This window comes from Heterodontus francisci, chromosome 43, assembly GCF_036365525.1.
Source record: "Heterodontus francisci isolate sHetFra1 chromosome 43, sHetFra1.hap1, whole genome shotgun sequence".
NCBI classification, from domain to species: domain Eukaryota; kingdom Metazoa; phylum Chordata; class Chondrichthyes; order Heterodontiformes; family Heterodontidae; genus Heterodontus; species Heterodontus francisci.
The window spans coordinates 11,509,837-11,524,848 of NC_090413.1; the positions used below are offsets into that span (position 1 = coordinate 11,509,837).

The window sequence follows — 15,012 nt, forward strand, 5'->3', positions numbered from 1 at the left end:
CACGGCTTGGCTCTGTTGTGGAACACCATCTCTTTCTAGGCCCTTTGACCCTGACACTTTACTTCAATTTTGTCTTCTAACCAGCTATCTACATGACGACATTCCCCTCAACGCCATGTGCCATTATGTTTGCCACGTTTCTTGTAAGTGAATGTACAAAACAAATTTTGAAAAATCCATATAAACCACATCCTTTATCTATCCTTTCTTTTTATTCCTTCAAAGAATTCAACAGTTGCTCAAACCTGCCTGCCTGTTAGAAATCTGTACTGATTGGCCCCGATTAGCTCCTAGTGCTTTGTAACTTCATTCATTATTATGGACTTCAGGAGTTTATCAACAACTCACCTTCTGACTCCCCAAAGCCTCTCCATCACCTACAAGGAGTGTGATGGAATACCCTGCACATGTTTGGATGGCTGTATCTACAACACAAGACGCTCAACACCACCCACAACAAAGCAGTCCACTTGATCGGCATCCCATCCACTAGCTTAAACAACTATTCCCTCCATCATTGATGCACCATGGCAAGTCGCCAAAGTTCCTTCAGCAGCACCTCCCAAACACATGACCTCAACCACCTAGAAGGACAAGGGCAGCAGTTGCCTGGGAATATCACCATCTGCAACTTTCCCTGCTTGTTATAGACCGTCTTGATGTGGATATAAATCACTGTTCCTTTATCGTCTTTGGGTCAAAACCCTGAAATTCCCTATCAAACAGCGCTGTGGGAGTACGATCAACACATGGACTTCAGGAAGACGGCCCACCGGTATTTCTCAAGGGTAACCAGGTATGGACAATAAATGTCCATTGTCACAATTTGAGAACAGAAAGAAAAAAAGAGTTGCATTTATAAAGCACCTATCAAGGCCACAGGACTTCTCAAAGTGCTCTACAATGAAGTTCTTCTGAAGTGTGGCCACTGCTGTAATGTAGGAACGCAGCAGCCAATTTGCGCACAGCAAGATCCCACATGATAATGACCAGATAATCTAGGTTTTTTTTGTGATGTTAATTGAAGGATAAATATTGGCTAGGAATTAGTGCTACGGGATCTTTTACATCACCTGAGGGGGAAGACGGGGCCTCAGTTTAACATCTCATCTGAAAGACAGTACCTCCAACAGTGCAGAACTCCCTCAGTACTACACTGGAGGGTCAGCCCTGATTTTTAGCCAATTCCTGGAGCGGGACTTCTCACAACCTTCTGACTCAAGCGAGAGTACCCACTGAACCACAGTTGAAAAAAAATGAATTAAATTTTTTTTAAATTCATTCATGGGATGTGGGCGTCACTGGCCAGGCCAGATTGACCATCCCTAATTGCCCTTGAGAAGGTGGCGGTGAGCTGCCTTCTTGAACCGCTGCAGTCCATTTGGGGTAGGTACACCCACAGTGCTGTTAGGAAGGGAGTTCCAGCATTTTGACCCAGCGACAGTGAAGGAACGGCGATATAGTTCCAAGTCAGGATGGTGTGTGACTTGGAGGGGAACTTGCAGGTGGTGGTGTTCCCATGCATTTGCTGCCCTTGTCCTTCTAGGTGGTAGAGGTCGTGGGTTTAGAAGGTGCTGTCTAAGGAGCCTTGGTGCATTGCTGCAGTGCATCTTGTAGATGGTACACACTGCTGCCACTGTGGTGGAGGGAGTGAACGTTTGTAGATGGAGTGCCAATCAAGCGGGCTGTTTTGTCCTGGATGGTGTCGAGCTTCTTGAGTGTTGTTGGAGCTGCACCCATCCAGGCAAGTGGAGAGTATTCCATCACACTCCTGACTTGTGCCATGTAGATTGCGGACAGGTTTTGGGGAGTCAGGAGGTGAGTTACTCGCCTCAGGATTCCTAGCCTCTGACCTGCTCTTGTAGCCACGGTATTTATATGGCTATTCCAGTTCAGTTTCTGGTCAACGGTAGCCCCTAGGATGTTGATAGTGGGGGATTCAGCAACGGTAATGCCGTTGAATGTCAAGGGGAGATGGTTAGATTCTCTCTTGTTTGAGATGGTCATTACCTGGCACTTGTGTGGCACGAATCTAACTTGCCACTTATCAGCCTAAGCCTGGATATTGTCCAGGTCTTGCTGCATTTCTACACGGACTGCTTCAGTATCTGAGGAGTCAAGAATGGTGCTGAACATTGTGCAATCATCAGCGAACATCCCCACTTCTGACCTTATGATTGAAGGAAGGTCATTGATGAAGCAGCTGAAGATAGTTGGGCCTAGGACACTACCCTGAGGAACTCCTGCAGTGATGTCCTAGAGTTCAGATGATTGACCTCCAACAACCACAACCATCTTCCTTTGAGCTAGATATGATTCCAGCCAGCAGAGTGTTTTCCCCGATTCCCATTGACCTCAGTTTTGCTAGGGCTCCTTGATGCCATAATCGGTCAAATGCTGTCTTGATGTCAAGGGCAGTCACTCTCACCTCAACTCTTGAATTCAGCTCTTTTGTCTATGTTTGAACCAAGGCTGTGATGAGGTCAGCAGCTGAATGGCCCTGGCGGAACCCAAACTGAGCGTCACTGAGCAGGTTATTGCTAAGCAAGTGTCGCTTGATGGCACTGTTGATGACACCTTCCATCACTTTACTGATGATTGAGAGTAGGCTGATGGGGCGGTAATTGGCCGGGTTGCACTTGTCCTGCTTTTTGTGTACAGGACATACCTGGGCAATTTTCCACATTGCAGGGTTGATGCCAGTGTTGTAGCTGTACTGGAACAGCTTGGCTAGGGGCACGGCAAGTTCAGGAGCACAGGTCTTCAGTACTATTGCCGGAATATTGTCAGGGCCCATAGCTTTTGCAGTATCCAGTGCCTTCAGCCGTTTCTTGATAGCACGTGGAGTGAATCGAATTGGCTGAAGTCTGGCATCTGGGATGCTGGGGACTTCAGGAGGAGGCCGAGATGGATCACCAACTCGGCACTTCTGGCTGAAGATTGTTGCAAATGCTTCAGCCATATCTTTCGCACTGATGTGCTGGGCTTCCCCATCATTGAGGATGGGGATATTTGTGGAGCCACCTCCTCCAGTTAGTTGTTTAATTGTCCACCACCATTCACGGCTGATGTGGCAGGACTGCAGAGCTTAGATCTGATCCGTTGGTTTTGGGATCGCTTAGCTCTGTCTATCACATGCTGCTTATGCAGTTTGGCATGCAAGTAGTCGAACTAAGTTATAATTTCCTGACTTATCCTACTCTCTTTTTCCTTTCCCTCTCCACAGAATGTTGTTGCTCTGGACACTGGAAAAACTTCCTCAATCTTCTTTGAAGAATGCAACAGAATACCCAGAAGTTAGAACATGGAAATGTTTTGCCACTTATCTCCCATGTGAGCAAAAAAGTTCTAATCATATTTACCCACACAAAAACGAAATCATTAGAATATGCAGACGGAGCATCAGTTTAGTGTCTCATTCAGAGACAGCATCTCTGACAATGCAGCACTCCCCTCAGTATTGCACTGAGCTCAGTCCAAATTATTTGCCCAAGACTCAAAGCCAACAGCAGCGATAAGTGGGTATTTTCCATTTTAAGCAACACGCCATGAAAATCCCACACATTAATACATTTTATTGAAATTCCAGTGATGACCCCAAATTTGAATTCCAGTCCCATATTACGATTTAATTTACAAAGGCTCAGATAGCTTTTCCTATCTACTCCCTCCAAAAAATGCCACAGGAAATGAGAACTCAGAATTACTGTAATATAGCCAAATGTGTGGACATACCAGCTGATATTCCTTCGGACAAGTGTTCTGGTTTGATGCCCATCCTACCCCGGTTAGAGGATAGCAGTTTGACTCGCTGATCTCAGGTGCAGCCATCTGGAACAAGGCACAAGATAAATCCTATACGCCAACGACTGCTTCATCAACTCGGTCCTTTTGCTAAGATCAAGTGAAAACAAAAGAATTAAAGGGGGAAAATGCCTTGCTGGAATTTTCAACAAACTGTTGTAGAAGCATTGCCCAAAAGTTCTTTTAAAAAGGGAATTAGTTTAGTTTAGAGATACAGCACTTTAACAGGCCCTTCGGCCCACCGAGTCTGTGCCGACCATCAACGCCCATTTATACTAATCCTACACTAATTCCGTATTCCTATCACATCCCCACCTGTCCCTATATATTTTTCCCTACCACCTACCTATACTAGGGGCAATTTATGATGGCCAATTAACCTATCAACCTGCAAGTCTTTTGGCATGTGGGAGGAAACCGGAGCACCCGGAGGAAACCCACGCAGACACAGGGAGAACTTGCAAACTCCGCACAGGCAGTACCCAGAATTGAACCCGGGTCGCTGGAGCTGTGAGGCTGCAGTGCTAACCACTGCGCCACTGTGCCGCCCTAAATTAGTAGTTTAAAAGAACACACAAGCCAGCATTTAGACAGTAACTTATCAGGGCAGCTAAGGATGGGCAATAAAAACAAACAGTCTGCCCATATCCTGAGAACAAATTAAAAAAATAAACTCTACTACAATTCCAGAGAGCATTAGCAGTGCAACACTGTGAAAGGCCTGTGCTAGTGTCAGCGACTCCCAACCCAGATCCCAGTTACAGCACCCTCATGTAAATGTGCAGGAATCAACGAGGCCAGAGACGACATAGATTTTTCAAAACTTAGATTTTACTAGCGGCAATGCAAATCCGACAATTAGATTTAAAATTGCCAGCAGGCAGGCAAGACCATTGCTTTGGGATGTGGGCATCAGCACAGGTGTCATGCAATATACAAGTGTCTTTAACAGTCAACCCCTTCCCCCTTCCCCCAACCTCACTTTCAGGCCAGAAACTCTCAGTGACAACTGATCGCTCCTTGCATAGCAAAACATCTCTAGAGTGCTTCACAGGAAGCAAGGGAAAGAGACTGAATAGGAAGTGAAGGGATTTTGGAATGAAGGATGGGGAAGGGGAAGGGTTGGGAGTAGGGGTTGGTGGTAATACCATTAAAGGCCTGCTCGGGTCTGCAAATGAAACCCCACCTGAGTCCAACAGAACCATATCCAACCTGAGCCCAACCCAGCCTGAGTCCTTTCATTTTTTCCCACACCCAACCCGACCACCGGAATAAAGTTGATTATATTAAAAAGAGGTTGTGCTCTATCTTGAATGGAATCAATTACTGCAGACTAGTGCGGAGTGTTTCCCGCCTTGACGTCCTGGCTGTCACTGCGTCCGACCTGGCCCGACCCGACCCGAGCCCGAATCCGACACATGTTTGTTGGGTCCGGGTCGGGTAGCCATGCGTTAAATACTATTAAAACTACAACAACTCATTTATTGTGCACCTTTAACATAATAAGTTGTCCCAAGGCTCTTCACACGAGCGTTATAAAACAAATTTGACAACAGGCCATATACAGAGATATGATGACAGGTGACCAAAAGCTTGATCAAAATGATAGGTTTTATGGAGCGTCTTAAAGGAGGAAAGAAAGTTAGAGAGGTGGCTAAGTGTAAGGAGGGAATTCCAGAGCTTAGGAACGCGACAGCTGAAGGCAGGGCCACCAACGGTGGAGTGATTAAAATTGGGGATGCACAAGAGGCCAGAATTAGAGGAGTGCTGATATCTCAAAGGGTTGTGGGGCTGGAGGAAATGCTTAATTGGGAGCCAATGTAGGTCAGCAAACACAGTGGTGACACTTTATGTGAGTAAGGAAACGGGCAGCAGAGGTTAGGATGACCTCAAGTTTACAGAGGGTAAGAATGTAGGAGGCCAGCCAGGAGTGTGCTGTCATGGTCAAATCTCAAGGTAATAAAGGCATGGATGAGGGTTTCAGCAGGAACACAGGCAGGTGACATTACACAGGTGGAATGCTCGCTTTGTATCAAATACAACACCAAGGTTGCAAACAGTATGGTTCAGCCTCAGACAGCTGCCAGGTAGAGGGACAGAGTTGCGGATAGGGAAATCGAGTTTTACTGGGGACAGAAGACAATGGCTTCAGCCTTCCTAATATTTAACTGGAGGAAATTTCTGCTCATCCAGTACTGCATGTCAGACAAGCAATCTGACAATTTAGAGACGGTGGCAGGGTCAAGAGAGGTAGTGCTGAGATAAAGCTGGGTGTTGTCAGAGTACATGTGGAAACTGAGGCTGCATTTTTGAATGATGCTGTAGATGACAAATAGGAGGAGGCTAAGAAAAGATCCTTGGAGGACATCAGAGGGAACAGTGAGAGAGCAGGAAGAGAAGCCATTGCATTCTCTGGCTATGATTAGACAGGTAAGAATGGAACCAAGCGTATGCAGTTTCACCCAGCTGGATGACAGTGGAAAGGCATTGGAGGAGGATGGTGTGATCAACCGTGTCAAAGGCTGCAGGCAAATTGAGAAGGACGAGGAAGGAAAGCTTGCCATTTGTCACAGGATGTCATCTGTGACTGACTAAAGCTGTTCCAATACTGTGGAGGGGCAGAAACCTGATTTAGAGGGATTTAAACATGCAGTTCTGGGGAAAATCAGCATGGATTTGTTAAAGGGCAGTTTGAAATGGAGGCAGTAGTTTGCAAGGACGGAGCAGCCAACTGTTTTGTTTTTGAGAAGGGGTATGATGATAGAATCATAGAATTATATAGCACAGATGTAGACCATTCAGCCCATTGTGCCTGCTCTTTGGTGGTACTGGCAGATTTGAAGGAGAAGGGGGCAGCATCAGTTCACTTGGGAGCAATGAAGGGACGTCTGGTGGTCAGCATTCTAGTAGGAAGTGGGGCTCATGGAAAAGATGAGCTTGGAGAGGGAATGAGGGGAGACAAGAGAGAAACTAGAGTAAGCTGCAAGTTCAGAGGAAAGCTTTAGAGGAAATTTGAACCCATGGGCTAGGGGAAGGAGGGAAGTGGAAGAGGCAGCTGATCGGATGGTCTCAATCTTTGTGACAAAGAAGTCCATGAGCTCCATCATTTCTTGTTGGAGGAAACAGGGGAGAAGATGGTTTGCTGTACAGAAAAGAAGCCAGTACCAAAAAAAAAAAGCCCAAAAAACATTAGTTTTAGGTAGCTTTCAAAGACAGGCGCAGGGCAAAGTTGTTTTAGAAATGAGTTCTAGAGGAAGAAGTGGAATGACAAAGATTACAGCTGCATTGTGGCTTTGGTCTTTCGTATACCAGCATGTACAGCCACTGTAGTCTCGTGGGCCCTTCTTAATATTGCTCCCCGGTACCTCTGTGGCACCACTAACTAGGGAACTACTGTCCACTTCTTGCTCTCAGGTCTGTGAGGAGAACTCCATTTCCTCATCAGTACCTCATTTTTTTTTTAAATGAGTAGCAATCAGGGACTCCCTCTGCTTCACTTTCAGACTGGGCAGCCTGTGCTAACTCTCACAATACTGGGTCGGCTCACTGAGCCTCAGCTAGGGAAATCCATTTAATTCATTCCCTGGGTCTTCTAACTTTCCAAAGAAAGTCTTGGACAGGCAGACCTCATGTTCATTTGCCTGCAGTGCCAATTCAGTCTCCTCTGGGGGAACTGGTTTGATTAGGACCTAACCCACTAAACATTCAGGGAAACTACAGGAGACCATCTCCTGCCACCGCCCTGTCTCTCTGACCTCCTGCGGTCTTTCTTTCACTACTGGTGGGGGTACCACCTTCACCCCCACCAGATCATTACCTAGGAGCAGGTTAACCCCGTCCACAGGCAAACTAGGGACAATCCCTACAGTCACTGGTCCCGAAACTAGGTCGCACTCCAGGTGCACCCGGTGTACAGGTACAGGCATACACTGCCCTCCAATACCATTCACCACCATTCTGGTGTCACTGCACTCTCTGGGGGAAAAGGTCAGGCTTTTTCCCAGTAAAAGGGATCTAGTCATCCCTGTGTCCCTGAGAATTACTATGGGTTTGTTTGCCCCATTGGAGGGATATGGAGTTACTTTCCCTTCAAACACAAAACTCTGATAACCTTCAGGAATCCTATTAACTTTTCCTGCACTGGCCATAGTAAGCTTGCTGGGTTGCACTCTTGCTGCAGTTAAAGCCACTGCTTGTTCTGTGTTTTCCATCAGAGTCCCAGCTGCACTGAGCGGATGTGCCCTAATTAACCCAACCGGTTTCCCTTTAATTTCCAGCAGTCAGCTTTTAAATGCCCTGCTTTATTACAATGGAAGCACATAGGTCTCCAGTCTCACTCTTGCTCACAGCACCTTCCTTTTTGGCTGGAGGAGGACCCCCTGTGTCTCCTGCTTTCCTTTCTCTTCCAGGACTGCCTGGCAAATATCACTTTCCCACCCTTTGTCCTTTTCGGATTTGTGGGGGTGATCAGGAAAAGTTCTCCCCAGGAAACCGACTTATGAATTAAAGTCAACTCCTCGGCCAGAACAGCTGCTCCTCTACATGGGTTTTTATTGAGAATGGGAGAGTGTTTTTAACAGGATTACTTTTCGGAGAGTCTCATAGCAGAGCTGTATTTTTAAAGCCTTCAGCCACTGGTCAAAAGCCTGCTGCTTGCTTCTTTCAAACTCCAGATAAGTTTAATTGGCTTGCTTTTTGAGGGTTCTAAACTTTTGGCGATAGGCTTCGGGAGGATAGCATTTTTGGTCAGTTCATAATTTGATTAACTCTCATCTGGCAACAAGGAATAAACCTCATAGGCTTTTCCAGTTAGTTTGCTTTGCAGTAAGAGAGACCAGGATTCAGCTGGCCATTTTAGCTGCATCGCCAGTTTCTCAAAAGGACACGAAACATGCTTCCACATCTTCCTCATTGTATTTTGGAATTAATTGAGTGAGTTTTAGCAATCTTGTACCCAGTCCTGAATTCTGCTCCTCCATATTGGCTATGCTTTCACTAGGGTTACTCTGTCGCCCCCTAGCTAACTCAAGCCGCCTTAACTCTCTTTCTTTGCATTCCTTCCGGAATATTCTTTCTCTCCCTTTCATTTTCTTCACATTCCTTTTGGAAGGCTCTCTCTTTCTCCCTCTCCTGCCTCTCTCTTTCTCTCCTTTTCCCTTTCCTCAAATTCAAGTTTCCTTTGTTCCAATTGTATCTTTGCTAGCAGTACCCTCTCTGGATCTGCTTCTAACACTGCCTCTGCTTCTTCTGATTCAAGGGAAAAATGGTTGGCCACTAGCCTTAGGAGCTCAGACTTCCTAGCCTTGCCACAGTGATCCCACACTGCTCAGCCATTATTCTCAACTTCTCCACAGACAGTGCTTTTAACTTACCCAAGTTACTTCATCCTGGCTTGGAGAGCTACTTGCTTCAGTTACAGACATGTTAGTATTCAATCACACACAACCACAAGAAAACCTGTATTGATTTGCTCTTTTTGATTGGGAACAATTTGACTTTCCACTTCCAACTTCACTCGTTCATCTGTGGGTAAAATCCTGGATGCTAGCACCCAAATTTCTGTTACAACCAGGTGAGAAAGGTGTCTAGGGGTCTGTTACGATCTTCACCTGGTCTTATTGTAACAGGGTTTAATTTTGAACACACTGTGTTATGAGCTCCCCGTGTATGAATCCTTGTTCACAACTTTCCAATTATACGGCAAAAAAATGAACACAAACAGGCTTTCTTTGATTTAAACAAGAAAGATGAAATTTATTAAACCTTAAACTCCAGTACGGTTAATGCCTACGGATATACGATGCGCCCACACTAGCATGCAAACGTGATACACACATGCAAATAGGGACAGAAAAGAGAAGAAAATATATGAACAGTTTGAGGCAATCTCTTGTTACTGTGCTTTGAGCTCGGTATAGTCCTTGATTGAAGATATGGTCCTGCATTTCATTGGGGCCCGTGTTCCTTTTAAACCTTGTTCACGTAAGAGACTTTTTTTCTCTTTGAGTTTGTGTCTGCAATGGTTTCCGACGCTGGTGAAAGCGAGATGAGGGCAGACAGCGGAGAGGTCTTATCAAACCAGGAGCTTTCTGATCTCAAGTACTGTTTTCTCCAATTTAAAACTCTCAGTTCAAACCTCTGCAACAGCCAGTTAGTCATGTAACTAAACCTGGTCTGACCACTTCTGTGTATTGGGGAAGCAACTACTGGGTCCCCATTGTTTCAACACTATCTGTTACTATGCAAATGTCTTTCCAGTCCGGGCCTTGCAATTTTTAAAAAAAAAGTTTTTATGTTCATGTGGCAAAAATCATGTGTGCCTCAGTCTTTGCATGTGGGGGTTTGCCTGACAATTGATAACCTGAACGAAGGAATAGAGAGCTGTATACCCAAGTCTGCAGATACCAGCAGTTAGGAGGCACAATAAATTGTGTGGATGGGAGCTGAAAGTTACAAAGATACAGAGAAGCAGGTTGACAAAACTATGGCAGTCGGAGTTCTAGCGCACAGGTACAAAACGTATTCAAAAAGGCCAACAGCATGTTGGCCTTTATCTAATGAAGAGTTGGAATACAGGAGTGAGGAAGTGATCCTTCAGTTGTACAAATCTTGGATCAGGCCCCATTTGGAACACTATGCTCAACTTTGGGCATCAAGCCTTAAGGAGGATATTTTGGCTTTGGAGGAGGTATAGTGCAGATTCACCAGAATGATATCAGGACTTAGACTTGATCTCTAGCAAACCTTTTGAGTTAGTAAAGGAATCCATCCTGTACAAAGAATTAATTTATATTAGTTCCATTTTTATGTTAGGTTTACAACCGTAGAGGCTAAGCCTGGAATTCAGCAAATGGTTGACGGTAGAAATATGATATAGCGGTCACGAGCAGCCTGTTTCTAGGCTAAGGTCACACATCATTTACAACTACAGATTAGATTATCTGTAACTAACAATGATACATTCTGTGCCTGGCTAACCCTAAGCATGCATGTTAACCTTGTAACAATGGAATATAGAAAAATAGATATTTAGAATGCCAGGAATTGCTAGATAATGGGCAGTAAAACCTGGTGCAAGTTTCATCAAGGTCATGTGAATAAATAGGAAGCCATAGAAAGGATAAAACTGTAAAGTGGGGTTGGGAGAAGAGAGATACCTGGAGGGTTGCACTGTACTGACTGTAATGCATATATCTTCTGTGGCAAAGCATTCTTTATATTCTCAGTGTTGGCCATGTGCATATAAAATTTAACTTTAAATAAGCAGCAAGTGGTTTTTTTTTATTCTTTCACAAGAAATGGGCGTCACTGGCTAGGCCAGCATTTATTGCCCATCCCTAATTGCCCTCAAGGTGGTGGTGGTGAGCCACCTACTTGCACCATGACAGTCCATCTGGTGTAGGTAAACCCACAATGCTGTTAGGAAGGGAGTTCTAGGATTTTGATCCAGCGACAGTGAAGGAACAGTGATATAGTTCCAAGTCAGGCTGGTGTGTGGCTTGCAGTTGGTGGTGTTCCCATAAATCTGCTGCCCTTGTCCTTCTAGGTGGTAGAGGTCACAGGTTTGGAAGATGCTGCCAAAGGAACCTTGGTGAGTTGCTGCAGTGTATCTTGTAGATGGCACACACTGCTGCCACTATGCGTCAGTGGTAAAGGGAGTGAATGTTGATGGTGGTGCCAATCAAGTGGACTGCTTTGTCCTGGATGGTGGCGAGCTTCTTGAGTATTGTTGGAGCTGCACTCATCCAGGCAAGTGGAGTGTATTCCAAGACTTGTGCCTTGTAGGTGGTGGACAGGCTTTGGGGAGTCAGGAGGTGAGTTACTCGCCGCAGGATTCCTAGCCTCTGACCTGCTCTCGTAGCCATGGTATTTATATGGCTACTTCAGTTTAGTTTCTGGTCAATGGTGAGCCCCAGGATGTTGATAGCGGGGGATTCAGCAATGGTAATGCCATTGAATGTCAAGGGGTGATGGTTAGATTCTTTCTTGTTGGAGATGGTCATTGCCTGGCATTTGTGTGGCATGAATGTTACTTGCCACTTCTCAGCCCAAGCCTGGATATTGTCCAGATCTTGCTGCATTTCTACACAGACTGCTTCAGTATCTGAGGAGTCGCGAATGGGGCTGAACATTGTGCAATCATCAGCAAACATCCCCACTTCTGACCTTATGATTGAAGGAAGGTCATTGATGAAGCAGCTGAAGATGGTTGGGCCTAGGACACTACCCTGAGGAACTCCTGCAGTGATGTCCTGGAGCTCAGATGATTGACCTCCAACAAACACAACCCTCTTCCTTTGTGCTAGGTACAACTCCAACCAGTGGAGAGTTTCCCCCCTGATTCCCATTGACTCCAGTTTTGCTAGGGCTCCTTGATGCCATACTCGGTCAAAAGTTGTCTTGATGTCAAGGTCAGTCATTCTCACCTCTTGAGTTCAGCTCTTTTGTCCAGGTTTGAACCAAGGCTGTAATGAGGTCAACAGCTGAGTGGCACTGGTGGAACCCAAACTGAGCATCACTGAGCAGGTTATTGCTGAGTAAGTGCTGCTTGGCAGCACTGTCGACGATGCCTTCCATCACTTTGCTGATGACTGAGAGTAGACTGATGGGGTGATAATTGGCCAGGGTGGATTTGTCTTACTTTTTGTTTACAGGACATACCTGGGCAATTTTTCACATTGTTGGATAGATGCCAGTGTTGTAGTGTTTGACTCCATTTCCAAGAACTCATTCTTGGCATATAGGCAACATGTAATTGCAAAATTTACATTTCTAACTGGTTAAATTAGGAGGACTTGTTGCAAAAATTAGCTTGCATTCCCTTAAGTTTAGAAGGTTGAGGGGTGATCTAATTGAGGTGTATGACATGATATAGGGATTTGATAGAAAATAGGATACAGAGAAACTCTGATGGGGAATAGAGAACGAGGAGGCATAATCTTAGAATTAGAGCGAGGCCATTTTAGGACTTAAATCAGGAAACACTTTTCACAAAAAGGGTAGTGCAAATCTGGAACCCTCTCTCCCCAGTGCTGGGGTGAAGTGAAACCTCCCAGACTGAGATTGATAGATTGTTGTTGGGTAAGGGTATCAAGGAATATGGAGCAAAGGCTGGTAAATGGAGTTCAGGTACAGAACAGCTATGATCCAATAGAATGGCAGCACAGATTCAAGGTGCTGAATGGTCTACTTCTGCAACTATCTTTCCAAATAGCCCAAAGAGACATGCACAAGGAAGCACCATCAACACCACATGCATCACAGATGACAAAATTTGCACAACTGCAATACTTTGGACATAAACTCTCCAGGTACTAATGTTACCAACTAAACTATAACATTCAGAGATCTCGATTTAAAACATCTAGTTCTAGTAATATCAATATGGATGACACAATCATGCTGAAATAGATGCAGACTTAGATTTCTATAGCGCCTTTCATGACCACAGAACGAGCCAAAGCGCTTTACAGTCAATAAAGTACTTCTGTAATGCGGGAAATGCAGCAGCCAATTTGCATGCAGCAAGCTCCCACAAACAATATGATAAAGATCAGATCGAAAATCTGTTTTTTGCGTGATGTTGATTGAGGGATAAATACTGGACAGGGCACTAGGGAGAATTCTCCTGTTTTTCTTCAAAATAGTACCATGGGATCTTTTACATCCATCTGAGGGGGCAGACAGGGCCTTGGTTTCACATCTCACCTGAAAGACGGCACCTATGACTGTGCAGCACTCCCTCAGTAGTGCACTGGAGTTTCACCCTTGATTTTTGTGCTCAAGCCCTGAGTGGGACTGAAACTCTCAACCTTCTGAGTCAGAGGTGAGAATGCTACCCACTGAGCCACAGCTGACATCTTCAGCTGTAAAATGAGCAACATCTGTAAATATCAAAGTGAAAATATCAGACCTATCATCTTTAATTGCAATACTCTGCACCTGCAGCTTAGGAGACAACAGACTTTTATAAATTTGTTCTTTAAAGCCTAAGGCAAGGAAAATTGGGCCACTTCCACATTATTCTTTGAAAGATAAAAATTATTTGTCTTCATTAAAAAATAAAATCTGGTGCAACATTTTATTACTAAAACATCATAAGACAGCACCGATCGAAACGTTGTCATGTAGGACATGAACAAACCACACAAACCACAAACTTCTTCCTCTAGTGCTTCCAAGGACGAGACTGCAGTCAGCAACGGCAAATCAGCTCTGAATCACTGATTTTACAGTAGTGAGAAAGAGCATTTAATCGTAGAGGGTAAAAGAGAACTTTTAAGTGCTGAAGTTCTGAAGTTCAAATACAGATTTTCCAGGAAACCTATGTGTCAGTGCCTGAAAAATAAACACAGGCCACCATGTCAAATGGGGCCTTTCATTAGAATAACTCTAAGGCAAGGGCTTGGAACTGGACAGAAAGTCCCTTGTACCTTCGCAGAAGAGGGGCTCCAGTCTTCATTCTCCGATCCTCGGCAATCCTGCCTTTGAAGCCAAGGAATGCAGTCCTATTTGCTCTTTCACATTTCCTGTTTGAATTTCGTGGAACTGCAAGTTTGGAAAGGGCTGTCTTTAGCACTGGATAAATCCCAGATCAAAGCACTTAGGTGGGTTAATATCAGCAAGCAATGCGAGTTAATGGTAGTACTATACTGATATTAAATTTATTTCTGGCCCTGACATGCCATGGATATAGTGATGCAACCCAGGGAGACACCCTTGCTTTACAGAACAGAACAAAGAGAGTCAAGTTAAATTACTATACTTTTATAAAGAGACAACTAATTGTTTTAGTAACCTCCAATACAAACTACAGGAAAAGGCGCTGAGCATTTTGCAAACTAATCTGCAGGCTCAAATGACATTCATGAACAGGAGGGAAGTCACCTGAGCTCTGGTATTAGATGACTAACAATGCAGCTACTCCCTCCTAGTTGCTCATTATACAAGCTATGTGATTTGTCTGTAACACATAGTGAAATAAACGCCAGTGCCATTGGCATTTCAATCCAAAGTCAGTACGTCATTGCAGGCCAAAATTGGTATAATGAGCATGCGAACCAACAATCAGATAGGAAAAAGAAACAGAAATAGCAATGTTGCAGGTGCACATTTTACACAGCAGCTGCAGCAGGCTGTGGTTTCTGAAGCAGTGGAGCAGCTCACAGTTGAGGAACATTGACAAACCACCTGAACTCAATGTTTATT

The 15,012-nt window shown here is 44.8% G+C and overlaps 1 protein-coding gene across 11 annotated transcripts in view; it reads right to left on the reverse strand.

Moving 5' to 3' along the window:
- mvb12a (multivesicular body subunit 12A) overlaps positions 1–15,012 on the reverse strand; it is a 37,708-nt gene that overhangs the window by 16,576 nt on the left and 6,120 nt on the right. For 6 of the 11 annotated variants that reach the window (XM_068020895.1, XM_068020896.1, XM_068020893.1 and 3 more), the window contains one exon: positions 3,736–3,831. In XM_068020895.1, coding sequence (XP_067876996.1) covers positions 3,736–3,831 — 96 coding nt within the window. Of the gene's footprint in view, positions 1–3,735; positions 3,895–15,012 lie in introns of all 11 variants that reach the window. The other 5 variants (XM_068020900.1, XM_068020898.1, XM_068020897.1 and 2 more) reach the window with 1 other exon arrangement.